The sequence below is a fragment of the Trichoplusia ni genome, chromosome 14, assembly GCF_003590095.1.
Source record: "Trichoplusia ni isolate ovarian cell line Hi5 chromosome 14, tn1, whole genome shotgun sequence".
NCBI classification, from domain to species: Eukaryota; Metazoa; Arthropoda; class Insecta; order Lepidoptera; family Noctuidae; genus Trichoplusia; species Trichoplusia ni.
Genome location: NC_039491.1, coordinates 5,435,962 through 5,458,714, shown reverse-complemented (window position 1 = coordinate 5,458,714; position 22,753 = coordinate 5,435,962). Strand labels below are relative to the sequence as shown.

Genomic DNA, 22,753 nt, shown 5'->3' with positions numbered 1-22,753 from the left:
ACGCTGCCCAGCCGAGTTGGATCCGTCTACTGACCTCTCTCTCGAAGTTGTACTTACCTAACTGGACTGCCTGTCCTAGATAAATGTATTCGTGTACAACTTCAAGAGCACAGTTCTCAACAGTGACTGTGGTGGGTCTAACATGGACGTTGAACATAATTTTAGTTTTTTCCATGTTCATTTTGAGACCCACTTGTTGTGATACTCTGTTGAGGTCTTTCCATAATATAGAACAAAATAAATGACTGTGCTCATCACACAAACATTGGTATTGGGTTTGATTCGAACCCACGAACTCCGGTGTAGCAGCCAGGGCGACTTACCACTAGACCAGCATGCCAGTCATGTAATTTATAATTGTCCACAACACGTCATCGTCTTCGTTTTGTAACAGTCTCAACGTTATGTCTACACTCTACAACTATTTGATGTTTTCTAAACATCGATTGGAATCTGGCATCGGATCGCAGTAACGATGTATATTGGTCATTATGCTGCATGAATGATGCCTGCCAATTGGTCAGTGTTATTAAGATTTCTCGACAAACACCGCTTAAATTAACGCTGGCATTTTTCTTTTTTGCTAATGCCTTTCATTTCTCAAGTATTTATATTGGTAAACCTGTACCCGCCTACGCGAATTTATTTTTAGTTTTATTCGGATAAAACCGGTTACGTATTTACACCAACTTATTTTAATACGAGATTTATGACTTGTGCAAACACCCTTTTGCAAACAGTAGAAAATATCTACTGCACGTACAGAAGTACCTACGCTGGACAAAACTTAAATATTCAATGCAACACAATTAGCAATAAAATTCAAACAATTATATTTGCACGAATTAAATTGGTATTTATTGGATTAGTTTTATATTTATTATAAAACATATCCACCTCATATACTACCTAATTTACTACATTATATTTTCCTAATTAATTATAGTTATATTTCATATAGGACGTACAGATCAAACAAAAGCATCGTTTTATACTTTTTTGCAGAAGTTTTGTAGATCAGAGAAATTCCTCACCGGCAACCAGCACGAAATCGTAATTTTAAGTTCAAATAAAAATACACTCACTCACGAACTGATTGCGTCGCATGGCAATAAAAATCGCTTGCTTTCATAGGACTGATAACCGCTCAATAACAGAATAACAACTGAATTTAAAAAGAGAACCTTACCACTTAAACGTATATTTGCGTAAAAAACTCTATTCATATTTTTTAAATATATTTCCAAGTAAAGCTCAGTATTATTATGATTGTGATTAATTCAGATTGCATTCATAAAATAATTGGTTAAATATTAACATTATTTTTGCTCGTTCGGAGTTTTTGTTTTGCAACTTTTTGCGTAGAAATTTACGAATCACTTAACACACAGCATGCTAAGAATGAGATGGAACCAATGGTAATATTATACGCTAACGGTGCCAAAGACATTTCTATTGATTTCAAGTCCCATTAAACATGTTAATTGTTATTATTATGACACCCACACCAATCTTCTGGTCAGATAAAGTCAACGTCCTTTATCATGTAATTAAGTATAGCAAAGTCATTAACAAACAGTAACTCGTGCACAGTCCCATGACCCACATAAATATTTCTGTAACAATCTAACATTGGCCTTAAAACATGCAGTTCAATAGCCGAACGACCATAAGCAAAACCCATTACATTCAAACTCTTTTGAACGACACTCAACACCATAAACAATGAATCCAATTTCGAATTTAATAACAAATTAGTTTTAAATTCTAATGTCAATAAGCGTAATTCATAAACGGCTACGAAATATAAAATTTAAAAAATATTGTGGTAAGATTTATTGTCAGCTGTTATAAACGACAAGCGTATGCCTATTATAATGTTGTTATACGTTACGACATACACATATATTTTACACGACCAAATTAGTTACAGACAAGTGATAAGTTCGTCATACTGCCCAAGGTACAAACATTCTAATATTTACATAATTATAAATTAATCACTCAATTCTAAATATAGCCACTGATTCAATAAATACAACAGTCACTTAGATATAATAAAAATAATGTAGTGAATAAATTACTCTTTATTTACAATGAAGAGGTCTAGGCGTGCTTACACTAATTTAAAGTTGGTGTCAAGGCAAAAACATAGTGATTACGTTAATCACCTAATATTGTAACGATAACAAGAGACCTTTGTCTTAAACTGGGACAGAACTTTAATAGGCAGTTGCATTTTTTCATTACGTGCACACAACACGTTACTTTGTTTAGCGATTGTGCACAAACAAGTTATGTTTTTCAACATTAACGTAACTTGAATATCGAGTGTAAGTAAACCACAACGCTTAAGTAAAATTTTATTACGTTTTTAGTGTGTTATGTAGAGTTTATATAATTATATTTACTTTTAAATTATATTCCGCCATAATTTTCTCTTCAAAATTTTGTGAAACATTTAAGTTTATAGAGTAGGTTGCACGTATGTCAAATTGGTAAGAGTTTAATAGTTGTAACAAAATTGGATAAGTTATTTTCTAATCAAACAGTAACATCATCTTCAATTCACTTAAGGTGACCTCAAATCCATCGATTAGAATCCGTTCCAATTCAGGTGCAAAGAAAAGCAAAAAAGTGTTCAATACGCAACAGTTACCATCACACCTATTTCCAATTTCGAAAACATTTTTATTTATTTTAAATATTATTTTGTAGTTGCCAACCTTAGGTTTCACAAGTATAACGCGACGATTGAGTTCGCGGCACCGCAACATAGCGGTGACGGGTGTGTACATCCAATTATTACAATTTGTGGATGATCCGAAAGTAGGTAACTCCTTCTAGTGCAGATTACCGGTTCTACGGGTACTTGAATTGTTTAAGTCAACTTATAGTCGAAGTTAAAAGGTTGCCTTCCCTAAAAATTAGTGTTCGGATAATTTTAAATTAATTCAACCAGTGTGTTTTATTTTAGAAATGCAGAAAGCTCTTGGTTCTATTTAAAATGTTTAAAGCTATATTAATAGAAATTCTTGAAAAAAATCATACGTTAGTTTACTTAGTGCCATGTATTTGTCCTTAAAACAGCTATTTAGTACTGTGTAACACTGTAAACGTAAACGTAACGGACGCTTAGCTCCGCCGCTATAAAATTTGCATGCAAATAGTACAAATTTGTTAGGAAGACTGGCTATAAAACGATACCATCGATTAACAAAACTGCCAAAATACCGAAATAATAGCTGACCTTTAATGCTTTAACAGTCATAATCTAATTATGTCCAATTTTAATCAAGCCCGCCTTCGCCTACACCCTCGTTAGTCAATTGGCTCATAAATTCATACTGAGCTCAAAGGTCAAGTCCGGTGAACTCTCGACGATTCGTCGGCTCCCACTGTCGGTACATCGTCGCGGTCGATCAGACCTAATCAACGAACATCCTAAACGTTCGCGAATATCCACTTCCTTATTTTGAACGGTCTAAGTATGATTGCAACTTCAATGTTATAAATTTTACAATTTGTATTTTATGGATTTTTTTTACATGTACGAGTATGTACGTTTTAAAGATGTACCGTAACGTTACAATTTGTGTTTCTAATTTATTAGACGCTTAACTCAACGCATTCAATATTAGTAAAATATTCTCTCCCATCATTCAAATCCATCGTAATATCATCTGCCACGTTAAACACGTGCTTTTTGTTTTGCTCTCCTTAAAAGGAATCCAAACGTGACGATAAAGTCTCTCGCGCATACAAATCACTAATACCAAGATAATATACCAGGCTACATTTACATGTATTTCTTTATTAGAATGCTAAACAGCTTTTTATTGCATCATTGTAGTTACAATGTGGTTATGGAAATTGTAAGGGGTGAACTTATATGGTAGAGATGTTTCATGTCTGGTTCATCTGCGCATCGCCTGATGTCTTCCTTTAATATTCGGTTGGACGTTCATTTATCGTACGGTTTCTTATAATGTTACTAGCTGACCCAGCAAACATTGTTTTGCCTAATAAATTATTTCTAGTTGTAATTATTTTTAATGCCACATTATAAAAAAATAAAAACAAAAAATTTCGACCAATTTTTTTTTTAGACTGAGCTACCCTTAACACTTAGGGGTATGATAAATAAATGTTAGTCAATTCTTAGTCCTACTGAACACGCATATAAAATTTGGTAAAAATCGGATAAGCCGTCTCGGATGAGTACGGTAACTATCATCGTGACACGGGAATTTTATATATTAGAAGAGAGATACTACAAGCTTGTAAATTTTCTACAGAGGAGAGAGCAGGCTTCAACCCACGCTGAAGGCACGGCGTGAGGTCTTGAGATAAGCTGGGCTTGCTTAGACTAAAAATCCCTGTTCTCCTTGCCATAGCTGGAAGCATGAACATGAATAATAGTCATTATTCCAGAGAGTCTCTATCACCGCTTTTAATGCACTCCGAGGACAATACTACATGACGGAAAGCAGTTTCACATTTCCTCAAACGCGACAACGACTTTAAGAACAAAAGCATATGCTTGGTTTCCTTTTTAAAATAAGAATGAGATCTTCAGAATAAATAGCCCTCGTTTTATACTTAAAGCCAAAAGTGTTGCCGGCCAGTATTTAATGTCCTATCTGTCAGTCATTCATATTAATATTTAGAAATGTACACAAAAACATATTTTACTAAGTAATTAAATCTAACAGCGTATCAATCGCTTAATTACTACTTACACATCAATTAATAGATTGAAATAAACATTTATAAACAGACCTTCAACGTAATGATATATCAACATATTTGTGCAACACTGTTTATTCAATAACATCTTTACTCAATCATTGTAATAATTTATGATTATGGCAGTGGAAAATATTAACCAATATCTGAATGTCAATGAGGCGATACATAAATCGGATCTGCCCTTAGGGCTTGTAGCTAATGTACTGATTGATATAAATTTATTTACTGCAGTGCCGCCCCAAAAAATACACCAAAGATATTTAAATATTTCGTAATTTCTGAGAACAATTCAACTGTGCTACCTTATTTAAATAAACGTTTTTTAAATGTATTTTTTTTTATATCTAGCCAGAAACTATTAAGTTTAAAATATATTCAATTGTAATCTAAATGTATTCTAGTTGACTTAAATAGGAATGCTAAAGACGCAAAATGCTAATAAAAGACTAAAGTCATAAAATAACTCGTTTTTGGAATGTGCATGCAACTTATTTATGAGTGATAAACGAAAAAGGCATTTATCGAATTATTATTCCAATCCCAAAATAAATAAACAAGAGCATATTTCAATTTATTGCGCACATTTCAATATTTACCACGAATATCGGCCAACAGTCGGAGCGGCTTTTTTGCAGTGCGCAGGCCACTACGGCAGCTAACGTACAAACCGGGCAAAAAAAATGGAGTCAGCTACGCGTTACATCGTCGGCATAAGCGTACAATAAATCGTAACGAAAAAGCTTTACAGCCAATTATCCCCCCTCTCCTCTTACCGCGTTTACGATCATTATGTAATGATCGGTAGCACTTTGCAGTTTAAATTGAATTGACCGAACGACCCTCGCCTACCCTCCAGTTTGTGAAAATGCCTAATTGAATCGATTACTCGAATGAAATTGTTTTGTTGTTGATAAATATTTAAAGCGAAAGAACGCGGTTACATAGAATTTGTTAGAATCGATGATTATGTACACCAGTTGTGTATGTTAGGTATAGGTACTGATAAACAAAAAAAGTTATTTAAAAGAGTTATTTAAATAGAATTTTGTGTTTTTTTGTTTGTCATGTATGGTTTTCTTTCCACCAAATTAAATAGAAGTTTTCTTTACTTTATCTGTCTTGTTTACTTACAGTAAAAAGGGTTAATGACTAGACCTATATTTTTTATGCAAAAACACAAGTCTCTCTTATCCCATGTATATATTACCCAAATATTGATGAGGTCGTCTTTTATTTCAAAAGCCTATTTTATTACAAAATATTTTTTGCAGCAGCTGTATAGTTTACCGTTGTAAATAATTACATGTTTATTAGTTACGGCTTTACTCTCATGCATATTTGGAAAGATCAGTTGACCTTGCAAACTGCAGACATATTCATATCTTTTTTTGCATTACATAATGTAAGTTTTATAAATCTTATAATAGGCTTAAAACTAGCCTCTCCAATTTACTCGTCAAAGACAAAAATATTTTGTGAATCAAAAATGTCTTCTATTAAAGATGCTTACACACATTTTTCCAATTTTCTTTTGAGTTCTTGATATAATAATAATAAACTCACATGAAGTGATCCCGTGACTGAAAAGAGATACAAATAATAATAAATGTTTATTTCAGACCAGGTCCATATAAAAAGTAGGTATCACAAAACATAAAAGAAATAAAATAAAATACAAATTACAACACAGTGTGTAGGCTTAACCAGTGTCGAAGCAACTGAGAATATGATTCTCTCTATTTCTCTATATATTTATAATAATTTTCATAAAACTGCAGATAGCTTGCACATTAAGCGCTTTACCAATTAGCCGCAGAAACTATTAAGTAACAAAAGTTTAGTATACAAATGCACAATTAACGTAATGACTGCAATTTTAAATTGAATATTCTCTAACGAAGAACATTGATAACGAATTGTAGAAAATTGTTTTTTCCAACTTCATCTATTTGCTCGATTGTAACTTGTTTCGCTTGTCAATTAGAAATGTAAAGAATGTCAACAAGATTATAAAATGTTTTCTTTACTTAACTTTATTTTCTATTATTTGTTATTATCTTAATGGCTTCTGTCTACTTCTATTAAGGAGTTCTTATATACGTTTCTTCATTGAGAATTAAAATATATTATAGCAAATGTCCTGGTTGTCTCGAGGTTCAATGACCGGATTTGCGTGGATATATGATTACATATTAGAACGTAAACTAATATCAATTTAACTCTCGTCATATATTGTTGTACCGTTTTAATTATATTAAGATTTTACTGCTTCATCAAAATAAAAAATTAACAACACATATCTCCACAAAACACACACAGTCAAAGAAAATAAGAGTATGGGAAAACCATTTTAAATATTGTTTTATTAGCTTTTGTAGCTTAACTACGTTCCCACTTCATTTTACTTGAAATTTATTTCAATTTATCAATCCAATATGGGTATTTGATATTGATTTACATTTTCTTTTTAGCGTAAACAAAAATGAAGATGAGACTGAGATGAAATCTCATTTGACGTCACTTTTCAATAAACGTTCTACCAACAAATGACGTAACTACTCACCACTTAGATTCGATTCATCATCTTTGTTGTGTTCCATCTTCGTTCTTTTTATTGATTTACTAAGATAATTATAAAAATCCATTTATTTTTTCAATATAGTCAAATACCCTAGTTTGATGAAAGTATATTTTATAACGCATAGTTACTACCAGTTTACAGTAATTATATAACCACAACGTAGTCACTCCAGCAAAGCTTGTTAACATAGAATCAGCTGCATATCAGAAGAGTTTCCGCAAAGTCACCGATTAAAACATTCAAGAAGTGTTTGTTGAGTTTCCTTAGTGTTAACGTGAAACTTGTTATTAAGATTCTATAGGAAACAAGTGTTTGCTTAAAACTTTATTCAGTGAAACGTTGTATTGATTTCATTAACGCAGTTCCGGTATTGTTAATGTTGAGTCAACAGATAACAATCACAACAAAATATTATTTTAATAAACATATAAGTTTAAAGGAAGGGTTAAACATTGATTACGACGCTAGCTGACTGCAGGTTGGCGATTTCAATATTTTGCATGAAGGCTTCCTCTCAATTTTTGCGTTGAACGTTTGTCAGTGAAGTCTTGGGAAAAATTAAAAAGTATACATAACTTTAAAACAAAATCTTATTGGTACTTTGCCTACGTCGGGATCGAACTTGCACCTTGTGCATACAAATCGATGCATAGGTAGAACAGCAAGGCCACCACATAATTTAGGATTGAACAAATTTATTGCTTATTTCTGTTTCCAACAAATAATTGACGTTTAAGTGTTGAAACTGTATTGTTTTTTGGCTTTACTAAATTAGCAAACGTTATCTAACCTCCGTGATCAAATAATTTCGGTTCCCACCACTTTTTTGTTCCAACAAACTGTTTAACATGCTTAGACTTCTTTTTTTTTCATCGAAATCGTAACTCATACATAAAACACGTTTATTTAAAAACCACCTTAACACCGTGTGTTGAATAAATAATTAAGGAGGTTCTCAGACTATAGTCACGTGAAGTCTGAGACATTTCTACTGTGTAGCAAACTTTACTTTGAAAGAAAAATAGAATTTATCATCGAAAACGGCACTTGCGATGATATTCGACTATTTTTTTGGGATTTTTAAACGAATCTTAAATCTTTAAAATCAAATAAGGTGCTTTCAGAGCTTTATAGCTTAAAAGTTAAAAAAACACATGAAAATATATCCTGAAGCATTGATATGACCTACCAACATTTAAATGTATTCTTTGTCGAGTGGAACTTGCAGAAATCAGATATGTGTGTAATCAAGTGTGTGTGTACAAAATGCTCTTTACGCAACTTGCAGTAAAATTTGAAGTTCGAACTTCTTATAGTGGAACGCCTAAACGTTAAAGAACTTATGAAAAAAGAAGAAAAAGCGAGATAGCATGACATGTAATCATTCAGTGTCATTTGTAAATATGGCAGCAGAACTATAATATTACAATCTAAACTAAGCCTAACGTCAGCTAAATGTTATCACTAAACGAAATCTAAACGAATATTTTGTTTTAGCCTAATTTTGTTAGCGAAGTATGGACAAGGTCAAATTACTTAATTTCTGATTTCCAAACGTGATAACCGGTTGTAAACCTCATACAGCTACAGTTATTTAAAATTTTCTACGTAAACGAGAATGGGAAATCATAATTTTTATGTCAATCACTTATCATCGGTAATACGAGTATAGCAAAAGCAAAACAAAATAATCATTTAATGCTGTTAAATCGCAATCGCTACGCTTTACTCTTTTTAAATACAGCAATACAACAATACTAGACAGAACTTTAACAGTGTTAAGTTATAATCATACATGAAACACCATCACATTACAGATTTCTGTTGTTCGCCCACAATCCTATTGTTTCTCGATACAAATACAGGGAAACGTCAGACTCACTTGCAAAAACAAAAAAAAATCATAACAGATTAAACAAAACGTAATTGTTTCCAAAGAATTATAATAGTGGAGGATTTTTATGGGAAATCTTCACTTGTATGTTATAAAGTAATGGAGTTAATACATAATATCGCGTTTCTGATGATCACAATTTAATTTATTGTATTTATTCGCAAATAAGAACAACCGTACTTACATTTGAAAGTGTACACCGTGATTCCGGATTGAAACTGATAAGATAAATAAGTTATTTTTTTATTTAATTTCATAATTATTTAACTTTCATAATTATTTAATATATCCTTATAATATATCGTTTCCATTCCATTAAATCCAGATATAATCAAATCCAAGTTGTAATACCCCCAAATTGCACAAACCTAACCTGGACATAAAAACAGGTGAATAAACCAACACACCTTATAAACTTAAATATCTCATTATAGAAACTGTAACGAATGCTGATTCGATACACCGTATAATAACTAGGAATTATTCTAACATCTAAGCTGACACGGAAACACCAACTACCGGTGTTTGAGGCACAGGCAATGATTAAAACACTATAATTAAGTAACAAACAAACATTCACGTTTATCGTGCTCTGAACTCGTTTAAAATATATCATTAATACTTTACAACTGCAATGGTTCTTATAGTATACAGTAATGGCCTAGCATTACTACATACTGTAGGAAAATTGCAGTTGAGGAAGCGAGACACCGCTACGCGCACTATATCTCCATCTTACTTATACATAAAAAAAACAATATAGTATCAAAACTCTCTGCAAACGAGAGAATGTTTTTCTTCTACAAATAGCTTAAATGGAAAGACAAAAATTACTATTTTTGATAAGACAAAAGATTTTTAACGAGGGGTTTAAAGTTAATTTTGACGTGTCTGTCTGTTTTCTGTGGCATCACAGCTCACGAATGAAATTGAGCATTTTCTATTTTGTTTGTTGTATAATTATTTTTAGAAATACCATCGGTCTGTTTCAATCGTTCAATATTAAAGTAAGCGTATTCAACCCGGTAAGGAAATCACGACAGAGGATGTTATCTAAGATTATATCCGTTGATACCAAAAAGCAAGCCTAAATGTTATGATTAGAGAGCTCACGTCAGTAAGAAATAAAATGTAGTTATGATTTGTAGAGTTCAGTATGTCAATGGCGATGCGCTGCCCTTTGAAATGAGAAACATCCTCAAAGACAGTAGTACAGACTGTTCTAAATTAAATTTGTCATCACCGTTCTAATAGAGATGATGACAATTTTGTTTTGCAGTGTCCGTCTTGTAGATTTTTGTATAATAATGGATACGTATTTTTTAATTTGTCCCGCAAACATAAATTGACCAAATTACAGTGAATGAAACTTACGCGTAACGTCACGATTAAGTATAAATGTTACTCTATCGTTACGTCACAAGCCCCCTCTCCTAAACTTTAAAGCAGTTAATCTTTGTCAATTCTAGTTTTTCTAAAAAAGGTAAAAATACGTGTCTCATACTTTTCAATTATCTAACTGCGGGACTAATGAGATTTTTTCTTTTTATAGCCAGTCATCATCGTCCTAATTTTAATCGGCTGATGATATATCCTATTTTGTGATAAGAAGACTTTACATTTTATAAAAATGTACCAACTACTCCGAATCTCAATAATAGTCTCAACAGAGAGATGTATCTGTTGTCATATGACTGAAACACGATTAGAAAGTAATCATCTCCGACTGTTAAGACTAAGACTTTAGCAAACTAGGGTGTTACAGAGCTTAAGTTAATTGAGATCATTGATTTACTTTTACACTTTTTTTCGTAAGACTACAAACGGTCGGTCACGAAGATAACTTATCTGATACAAAGTAAATAAACAATTGAGTATCAGTACAAACGTAACAATTTCTTGCTCACTTTTACCAACATTCGCTCTAGTTCCTGAAAATCGTATATTTCTCAAATAAAATTAATATATTGTAGGAAAGTAGCCTTGCACATTAAAGGGTCATTTTAAACTGGTATCGTTGTTTTATATAGGTGTAAAACTTTGCTTACTTACCCTAGCGGAAAATTATGTTGTCAAAACCTGGTTGTTTAAATAACTGTTGAACAGGTAATAGGTTTGGCCTTACTCGCCAATAACTATGATTACTGCGATCCCCCCATGAGATTTCAATGTAATATCCTACCTGACGCAGTTGCACTTCCCTATAAACAAATTCCTATACCTATGTATAGTACCAGCCCGTACTGCTGAGGAAAGGCACGTAGAAAAAGATAAAGCATTTTACACGTTATAAGTGTAAAATATATTTCTTTACAGTTTTCACCAAATGTTTAAAAAGTGTCATATACTTATTGAAAGCGTCATATAATTTTACCACGCAGTAAACTTATGATAAGTGTTTATCTCCTTAATCTATTGATTGAGCTAAGAATATTTACCTTTATGCAAAATCATTATTTATTTTGATTCATGTTTTATTCTGAGATAAAAAAATACTTTGTTACACGTGCTCAAGACTCAACAAACACTCACATCCAATTACACCAAGCAAGATTTGTTTAGTTTAAAACAGTTTAAACTGAGAACAGAAATCCTAACTACAACGGTAGCTCTATTTTTTTCTATTAATTAAAACGTAAATTATTTTAAAACGTAATTTATGTATTTACCCTTCTCGAGACAACCTCAGTTTCAAGTGCCCCTAGATTAAAACAGTCACGGTTTTCTGAGTCATTTGAAATGAAACTGAGACAAAATAATTACTGGCATAGAGCGCAAAACTTCCGCGCCTGTCAATGATAAAATATCGTACTAAGAAACTAATGTAATATTAATCCTTAAATATTAGTTATTTTAACGAGTCCACGTACATTTACTTCCTTAAGTTTTACAAGAACTTAAACCTCACAAGTTTTATTTTTAAACATGTCCAAACAAATAGATAAACGCTTAACTTTTTATTAAGATAAAGATCCAATTAAAAAGAGTCACTCAATCTTAATTGGTCACGGTTGTAGGCAGGTTTGAACAATCTTGAAGCTATGTGAGATAGAATAAGATATTTGCAAGAAATTGCAGAACTATCGCAAGTGCATCGATATTCCTAGCAATTAATTTTAAAACTAATTATAAAAAGTAAGAAATTTGTATTGAAGTAATTAACGATTCGATTAACGACTTGATGTTTTGCTCCAAAAGCAAATAAAACCATGCTTGCTTTTACCCACATTCATTTGTTTCGACATTACCTACGATAGCGGTTGTCAAAACTGATGGGGAAATGTTTTGTACACATAAAGTGCGCGCGGAAATGTCGTTGCGGAGGCTGTGCGGTGAACTGGGTTGACATACACGCGACTACTGAACGAAAGTCACAACCGGTCTAAACCAAGGATGATAGTTCGAAGACATCAGTCTTAATCAACTGCATTCTCATTTCGTTACTGAAGAAAGCAAATGCTGATAAATATTCAACGTATTTACAGAGAGATTTTCTAGATCATGACCATATCACATGTTTATATATAGTTTATATAAAAGATAGTCAAAACACAGAAAGAGCTTAGAAATATTGGTAATGTACACTTGTGTGGGAAATATGGTAACAAAGAGCGTATCAATTGATTTACCCATGCAAGTTGTACAAACGGACTGATACGGAACTATTGTTAGCAATAGGCTAATCTGTCGCTAATTACCAAGTTTCACGGTCTCTTGACTTATTTCTCATTTTGTACATGTTCTGAATACCTTGTTTATCATACCTTTGTATTCAATACTCATTAAGGCAGGCCAGACATGACTATGTTACGTCACGTCTCATAAAACATTGATCGTAACTAGATGTTGGTTGTTAATTCGCTAATAGCTGAGTATTAAATTATGTTTTCGTTTATTTTGATGTGGGCTGGCATGGAGTATATTTCTGTCGTCCTTGCGTTGTCTCTCGCGTGAACATTCGCTATTAATCTCTCTCTAACTGGACGCTAAGGATACTGGTTTCCCGTCTAACGTACGTCTTGCATAAGAGACTTGTTTACTTCTTTTTGTTTTTGTTTTGAAATAGTTCGGATGTAGTTATGATACTAGCAAACTTAAACGCATTCATCATTGTTCGTTTAACTATAATAAACTAGTGAATCAATAGAAAAACAATAATTATTATGATCGTTTTGAATTGGTATTGGCGAGCGGAATGGTATTTTTTTAAAGTTGTACGAAAAAAATTACCGTGTTCGGCGATAAAATGTAGATATGTTTTTATAACAAATCATGAAATAAAAATGACTAAATATATTTTTTTATATGAAAATTATAACATTTTACAAATGGCAACATCTTTTGATATAGCAAAGAATTATTTGCACAACTGTATTGTGAATATAACTGTGTGTTTAACCAAATATAAAAATGTGTAGATTTTTGAACCAGTCACATTCTTTAGAAATGCCACTAATTAGATATTTAGTAAAATTAGTTGCGGAGATCTCTATCACAGTAATTACCGTTATTTGTGGTGATTTCACAAATTAATTTAAATCTTTGGAAGTGACTTTTAATTTTAGCCGGGTCCACTTCTAAGGTCGTTGTAAATTTGGTTATTCAATATGTCCGCGATGAGATGAAAGAGAAAACGTGTAAAATTTGTTTCTACAAATATTTCGTCCATTTCGCGTCGCCAGGCAGGTTTTAAGTCGTTCGTCCAAGTGAATTAACAGAGTGAAAACAGTCCGCAACAGGCCGGTACGTTGCGTGATATCTACACCAAACACCTGCTAGTTATTGCAGCGAACCTTGTGTTTCAGTCTATTATCGCTTCTAAGTGTTGTGCCCAATTTTTACTATTTTCATTGTTCATAAGGTCAAGTACGTATCTCGTAAAGTAAACGTACATCGCAATTTATAATTTACCTAATGTTAATGTCGTCATGAACTTCAATTTGCATGTTTGCATTCAAACCTGAATCTAAATCAAGGATTTCATTCGAGGCCTACACGTTTCGCTCGTCTCATTTGTTATCATTAGCACTCATCGTTAGCTCTTAAACAAACAATTTCATTGTTACTACCTTTGTTTTGTCATTGTTCTCCAGTGATTGATTTTAAAATCATTATAAGTTTAACGGTGATGATCACTTTAACATCGACGTACCTGAGTCCTGTGCATTTTGTAAATGGTGTATGTGGTGCAGGTGCGCATAGTAATGATGATGATGTAGGATGCATTCCAGATCGGTGCAATTCAACATTGTCACGGAGCACCGGCCGCGCCGGCAGCCGTCTGCTCACTCACGCTCGGTGCACACTTTCACAAAACAATTCCACTAGCACTACGACACGTATCGCTGTCACATCACGTTATCTCCTTGGACTCCGGCAGGGGACTGGCACACATGGGCCTGGTCTACCAGGAGCGGCGCCGCTCGGTCTACACTGGCAGCGCGATCTACCGCAGCATCACGTGCACTTGTTTATGTATTTAATCCTCGAATTATTCACACGTTATCGCGACACTGCCCCATCACTGTTCGGAATCGCAAGACGTTCAAAGGAGCGGAAGGCGTAATCGATAAGGCGGTCGATTCGATAAATGCGCGAGGTTGTTGCAGTGAGCGGCGTGCGCGCAACACTTGCGGCGCGCGATTGTATACTGAGTGCGGTATGCGAGCGGCTGCCACCTCTCCCGGGCTCCCGGCCTCGACCGCACTTGTCGAGCCCTGGGCTATCATATCGCGCCACCTATTGCCCTCTGGAGAATAATGCAGCGTTCAACGTCCGTTTCTCATTATCATCTCGACATGAAAATGCAATAAGACGACTGTCTCTTGGATGAGTTCAAAGCAAACTTTGTTTACACAAACATATAAATACACCCTCATAAAAAATAATACAAAAACAAAAAGAGATAAATTCGCACAAAACAAAAAGTCGCGGGTGGTGCCTAGGACATTCCTAAATAATTGACTACTTCCTTTGAGCATTTACGCCTTCGATGTTTCATTAAATGCCAAAGACGTGATCGTGTTCGTTAAAGAACATTGTTATCAAGTCGATACAAACAAGACTCGCAAGTAAATAGCAAAAGCGGAGATTTGCGGAAAAGGAGAAAAAATGAACAAGCGAAATATCCGCAGTACAGGTCCCAAGGTTGAAGGACTTGCTCGCCGTGAATATGTCGCAGGTACAGACAGACTTTCAAGTGACGATGTATGTGCAAATATACGAGTTATTGTAGATAAGTGAACGCATTGTCTTCCCACACCATGTCATTTATAAATCTGACGCAAACGCACGCGTTACAATGACTTATTCCATCAACAGTTTTAATATATTTATCTAGAAGATTTGTCACTGACCTCGACTATTGGTATTGGTCACAAAAACGTTCTGCACTTTTTAATTACGAGCACAACGGTGATAACTTTAAATAGCTATCATAAATCTGTTTTTAACCCTTGGAATTGCTACTTCTCTCATATTTTCTAAGAAACTTGTTAAGTCTGCGACAATGAGTGTTACTGAATCATTTCATAATGAAAATGACGATCTGCAGGTACATAAGACAAGTTAACGAACGGGTAAGCCTTGACTTCGAAGTAAGGGCCGTTCAGATCATAATTGCAGCAATTTTTATTGTTCTATAATGCATCCCAGGATTTAATCGCACCACAGATCACTGTAATCAAACGTGCTCTGAATAAAACCTTTGGAAGAAATAGACTGTGACTATTTGTTAATGTTAGAGCAGATTGATTCCTTAAAGCCAGGTTCCTTGATACGTCAAAAAGGATATACATTTAAAAATAAATTTCATATTTCATGAAATCCGTACACTTAATCATAGCCCTAATGATTTTGGGAAACAATGTATATAAAATATTAACTAATGGATTGCTCACACGGTTTTATCGGGACAGCTCGACTTGTTTTGAACCCAGTCGGCATCCTTAATGATGTACTAACTTGACGTCGCGAGCCAACTGGACAAAGGGCTCACCCTTTTCCATCCAAACTTTTTTGTCTTTTGCGACTAAATCTGTTAAAAGAAATTTATATAATACGGAACAGGTAAGTAAATGGTAAGTGTGAAAATATTTTAATACGAAGTAAACTGTAAATGTTAAACATTGGTAGAAAAAAGGTAAAACAATTAAGCGCATCTAATTTATATTACGCTACTTGAATGGATAAGGAAAACCGGCAAATCTACATCTATATTACGACTTTAGGAGAGAAACACACATTTTTTATGTAATTGAGTACTCAAAAAAGTATAGAAGTAAAATAGGCAGGTAGGTAGTGAAACGGGACAGGAATTTGAAGAGCGAAAACGTAAAAAAATAATTTCTCTTTTCTAATAATAATTCTTCTTTTATTTAGATACCAGCTGTTGCCCGCGACTTCGTCCCCGTGGGTAGAAGATATAAGTTATGATTTATACCTGCCCTGTTTTTTTCACATTTTCCTATTAGTTAGAGCAATTCGCTGTACAGCATTGAACTAAACAGGTAAAGTCACATCCCTTGTGGAAAATTAAGTGTTTCCTATGCGTTTGAAATTTTCTTTTCGTGTATACGCTAATATATATTATATATTCGATATTCTCTAGAATCGAATAATCTTCGTAGCAACGATCCATCCGCATTAAAACTTTAACAATAGTATTACTTAATACCATGACGTCACAAACGGATGTTAAACGCAAATGATTGCTATCGGACAAGCGTTTGCATGAATTAATAATGCTAATACTTATTGCATTACGATTTGTACTAAGATTTATTCAGGTTTATAAGACCTTTTTTGTAAAGACGTATTTAATTAATTCTAACTACTAAAATACTGTTCGCAGGTAATTGTGAAGGTTACTAATCAGACTTTTCATATCAGCTAATTATAATAATTGAAACTCTGGTACAGAACCTCAAAAAACCAAAATTATTTTCAGTGTTTTAGTTTTAAATACTGAAAACATGTAACTAAATTGATAAAATTTTATATTTCCTCCTTGATATAAAATTATGTCTCGTAATAAAACAATGTATGAAAATAGTTTTATTTTAAGAAGTCTCTACGTTACATAAAATTGGCTTTTCCTGGCTAAAAGGTTAAACCACTCTTTCTTCTTGATAATATAATATTTAAGTAAGATATATGGAATAGCCGACAGTGTTAATATCATCATTGGCCTAGCCTTTTCCCAAAGCAGTGTTAATAAACAACCGTATACTACCCACAATTGTTTGTCACAAAAATGTATAACGTAGTTAACAACTTTACGATTATTGAAACAAACAACTTCCACCTAACTGTAAGGTCATCTTGTTTGTTCCAAAAGCCGTTATCTTGAATATTTTCGTGTTTATATGTTAACAATGCTTGTTTATAAATATATCTTCATGGCTTTTGACAATATGGTTCAAAACTTAGGGCTGATCCTTTAAAAAGAGACTTCTTAAATCAGTACATAAACGGGTCTGCTGGTAGAGTTTCCTTAAGAAATAAAAAGCACCCTCGTACGTATCATTTTGTAATGTAGAGTTTCTTTACTATTATGTAAGTACATAAATCATAAAATAAAAAAGTCAGAGAAAAAAATTAAAAAGATATACAAATCTTCATTGGCAATAGGTGAACCGCAACACTTCATGCGTTTACGTCATCATCGATATACTCTATAATTCCTCATGTGCATTTGTGAGAGCCAAACGTGCTCGTTGCAGACCGCGAGCCGCCATCACGTGGAGGGCAAGAAACCAGGCGCCATCTTGGCTGAACAAGCTTTCTGTACCAGCAAATGAGAAGGCGCTTTAATTCAGATACTAATTTCATGTTTGCAAAATAAGCTTTTTTGAACTATGAATAATCAATGACGGTGAAACGATGGACGGTAAGCGTGTATGCAATTTTGTCGTATAATCATTCATTATGTTTTGACATTTAATTGTTGTGAAATAGTCTGGAGTGACGATGGCAGACTATTGGTAGAGAACCCTTACTGTCGTAGGTCAGACTCGAACTTGGCCAGTTTTATCTGTTTAAGATACAAAAGTATTCATAAGTTTCTGCCTACTAAGATCGTAATTATAATATAAAACCTATACAAAGATATTGTATGTTTAACAATGTTAGGAGAGCACTTTGTATAACGCTGTTAATAATATTAAATAACGAACAATAGAAATTAAACGGTACGTAGGCAACATTATCTTTAAAATAAATAATATTTGTGACAAACCGAGCGACTCTACGTGGACTCTACATTATATTGTACTGCGTTTGTAATGTTCATATAAGAACTATTATAATGTACAATTTTTTACATTGCCTATTGTACATAATAAAATTGTAGAAAAGTGAAATATGCACATTTAATGTTTTACTTTAGAAGAACTTGTGTGGTCTGCGAACGAAACCAAAATCATTATTTCGTCTTATTTCGGTTCGTCTGCGAGTTTGTGCGTATGTTCACGCTAACCTCAGAAATGGCTTATCCGATCTAGATATATCGTATTATTTAGTAGGTATACTTAGTATAGTAACTTATAACATTTATTTGTATTTTTTTATGCATTGATTACAGTAAATAATTTATATTGAATACTTTAATAACTAAAGAACAACCGAAGTCCACAATATAACAGCTGTTGTTGATTATTTACATTCTATATCAACCTTCTAACTGATCAAACATGGAATAGGCAGATACAACCTTTACCAATAAATAATAGATATTAATGCATAATTTAATTATTTATTACATAATAGAATAATTGTACGTTCAAAACTGCCAGAGGTCGTTACAGTTATTACACAATTAAGGTCATTAGCACCACTCGGATCACATAACCTGTCGAATACTTTAGTTTCCAATATAATGCACATCATGTTTAACCATTAGTTACCTAAATTGTTTTTCATCGGTTTAGTAGGCAGAGTATGCAGATAGACTATAACTGATCATCGGTTACTAAAGTGACTTGAAACCTTGTTTAGCTGAAACCTATTAGTAGCTGTTATAACTTTTTACTCATTTTTTTTTCTATTTCTTTTATAATAAGTATATGAATATGAATGAATTTGCTCATTCCCTTAATATTCTTTAAATTATTTCATTTCAAATATAAATTTTCTCGCACTTAATTATTTAGAAATTTTTCACTTTAACAGTGGAGGGTCTAATTTGAGTGCGGGAAAAAAAACAGATGTTTCCAGAGTGCGGGTATTACGGCTTGACCGGATAATTATCAATGGTTCCTTTGACAATTTGAAAAGAAGTACTTCAGGTTGTCATCTAAATATCTAGATAATCTATCAGTAAATAGGTACGTAAATACCGTACATCACATATCCGTAAAATCAGTCACAACGGTTCAAGGTATAAGAGTATGAAGTTAAACTTTCAACGCTGACCTACAATTATATTATTATACCTACTACGTTACAATACTTGTGACTTTTGAGCGGTGTTATCAATGCCGGTGAAAGGGCTACCGGCGAACAGGCTGCGTATTAAACACGACACGTTATGAAATACAAGGCACGTGCTTATAATTTGCAGTTCCGATGCCTTTGTAAGTGGTTCCATTGTAAAGTATTAGGTACTTTATGTTAATAGCGTACATTGTCGGTCGTAAGTAGCTTAGATGTTCGCGGTGTGAGATTTTAAACACATTTTGCGTTGCTCTGGAACGATAGGTTTCATTATTTTTAGTTAAATATATTTTCTCTTCTTTACTTGAATCCTGAGGTTGTTTAGTAATTTTAGTTGACTTTTTAGGTATTTCAATAAATTATTTAATAAAAACAGGATTCATAGAACATGGTACCATACTACATATGTGTACCAGATGAGGAACACAGAGGAGTAGGCAGTGAAGATGCTGTGTTCTGTGGGACTTTACAAAAACCTACGTCCAGCGTTCACGACATTTCCTTGTCAAGTTGCTATGGATTTATAATGTTTGTTTAAAAAACATGATCATTGTAAGAATACAAAAAAAATGTGTGATTGTAGAGCCTTCCCTTCCTTGTGAGTCACTCCCATGAACTCATTGTGTTTGTTTTAATTAAACACTACTGCAATCACGTTTAAAATGTAATTATACTAAATTAAAAGGTACGTATTTATATGTTGTTGCTTGTGATAATGAAAGGAAGTGACAGTTAATATCAGTGGAATATTGAATGCACGTGCGTTCATTGATAATATTCAGTTAAATTGTATGTGAATCAAATAGTGATGTCAGATACTTTATTAATATATTTCGGAGATTTGAGTAAGATTTCTAGAGTATTTGGTTAAACAATCATACACATAATCATAAATCCAGACTATTCTAGACGCTCCTGACTAGCATAAGACTGAAGAGAATGGCATGTCAGTAAAATGGACGCCCATACTCAGTGCTGCGATAACAGGAATGACGAAGGAAATAAAAAGTAAAATATCACCAAATAAAGCACATAATTACGGTTCAGAAATTCATTTAACTCAGACGCTAAGTGCCGTACTCAAAAGGCAAAAAAACACTCGATTAACTTCTCAAACATCTCAAGAGTAAATAACAATAAATAGTATAATATTTTAAAACTAAAGTCGTACTTATTAAAGAAAAAATTAATTTTGGAAAAAAATAAAAACCGACTTCAAGACTACACTAACAATATATACAATTGAACTAAAAAGTATAAAATAATATTTTAATTACAAGCCAAAGAACACTAAAGAAAAATCAACGAAATTATTGATACTTATGCATACTATTTACATTTTAAAATCAGTTATTTTTGAGGTCGGTGCCAAATGCGGGCAGACGCGTTAGGGCCAGAAGACGCTGATGGTTGTGTTTTATGTTTGTATGTATTAGTTTATGTTTCTTTTTTGTGTTATTAATAGATAAATTATTTTATTGTCTTCTTTTCAATTACCGGTTGTTTTTCAATTATTTATGTAATTTCTTTTTGTGTCATTAATATATTGTTTTTGTTTTGGCTGGCACCGACTCCAAAAATAACTGATTTATGTAAATAGTATGCATAAGTATCAATAATTTCGTTGATTTTTCTTTAGTGTTCTTTGGCTTGTAATTAAAATATTATTTTATACTTTTTAGTTCAATTGTATATATTGTTAGTGTAGTCTTGAAGTCGGTTTTTATTTTTTTCCAAAATTAATTTTATTTTTCACTTTTTAGTGGAAAGTTAGTGATTTTTAGTATTTGTAGGCCTATTAAACGCGCTGCCCAAATGAGTTCTTTGCCCCCGTGAAACTGACACTGAACAGAATTCCCAGTGATATTTGTTCGAAAGCCTCCACCCAGTCTGTTACCATTTGAGAGTGATGTTAATTATGGAGGCCATTTTGAATAACCGAATATCTCATTAGAACAAACATCTAATTATGTTTATTTTAGTTTCAGTATTGCGTTTTTTGTAAAGCTTTGTAAGTGACCTTGAACATTTTTTTTTTCGAAATAGTTTTTATAACCTTTGTAGTGAGCACAGGCGTGATAATATGTTGTGTGATGGCGTAAACAATGCTTCGATATGCTATAGCAACAATTGCGGTTAATCTGCTGTTATTTATTGAAGAGTTCCCCCGATTTCTACAAGATCCCATCATCAGATATTGAAATGGTGATAATGGGACCACACGGGAAGCACAAGCTTTCAAATAAAAAAAGAATCATGAAAATCGGTTCACCCAATCGCAAGTTACGAGGTAACAAACATAAAAAAAAAAAAAAATACAGTCGAATTGAGAACCTCCTCCTTTTTTTGAAGTCGGTTAAAAAAATAAAAAAGGAAAATATGTAAAAAGTGCTGAAAAAACAAAAGATTTTTAATCTGTATATAAAATTTCGTACGCGCAACGTTAAGATAATTACAGGCTGGTTTTATAACACATCTTAAGAAGTTCAGAATAATTTTAGTATAATCACTATATATTTTTTACGAAGCCTGATTACGTGACAGCCACCTTCGTCAAGTACCGTAATAATGACCATATTACAGATTTGGTCCAGACCTCCATCCATGTTTCCCTGATTTTTGATAGCTCTTGACTTGTCCATTATAAATATTACCATCCATAAAGGCTTTATGGTAAATTTACTGATTACTGATAATGTATTAAATCCTATACTCAAAATCTGTAGTCTCAAATTATAATATATGCGCATGAAAGTCGACCACTTGACGAAAACTTTGTTGAAATGATGTTTTATACTAAGAAGTATTATATACAAAATATAATGTCAAATTATGTCTGGGAATTATAAGCCATGATGAGTTTTCAAATCATTTGTCGTTTTAATCGTTAAACGCATTCCAATTCAAGAACGCACACCTTTTGTCAGTCCTAACAAGAAACTAGAAATTTAACTCAATATTCAACAACACAGCATTTTAACACCCGCTCACATAAACGTAGATTTAATTTCTTATCGCCGCTCACACTAGTCGAGTCGTAAACTCGGACATTCGCAATTTCTCGAGTCGATTGCGAGATTAATGGCTACGTC

At 33.1% G+C, this 22,753-nt stretch overlaps 2 protein-coding genes across 2 annotated transcripts in view; one reads left to right on the top strand and one right to left on the bottom strand.

Annotated features, from left to right (window-relative positions):
- The window catches only part of LOC113500653, a 211,262-nt gene extending 196,416 nt beyond the window's left edge, over window positions 1–14,846 (bottom strand). Inside the window, exon 1 of the mRNA XM_026881512.1 lies at window positions 14,380–14,846. Within this exon, the coding sequence (XP_026737313.1) occupies window positions 14,380–14,476 (97 nt within the window). The 5' untranslated portion in view covers window positions 14,477–14,846. The remainder of the gene's footprint in view (window positions 1–14,379) is intronic.
- LOC113500655 overlaps window positions 1–22,753 on the top strand; it is a 193,507-nt gene that overhangs the window by 144,294 nt on the left and 26,460 nt on the right. The gene's annotated exons all lie outside the window — the stretch shown is intronic.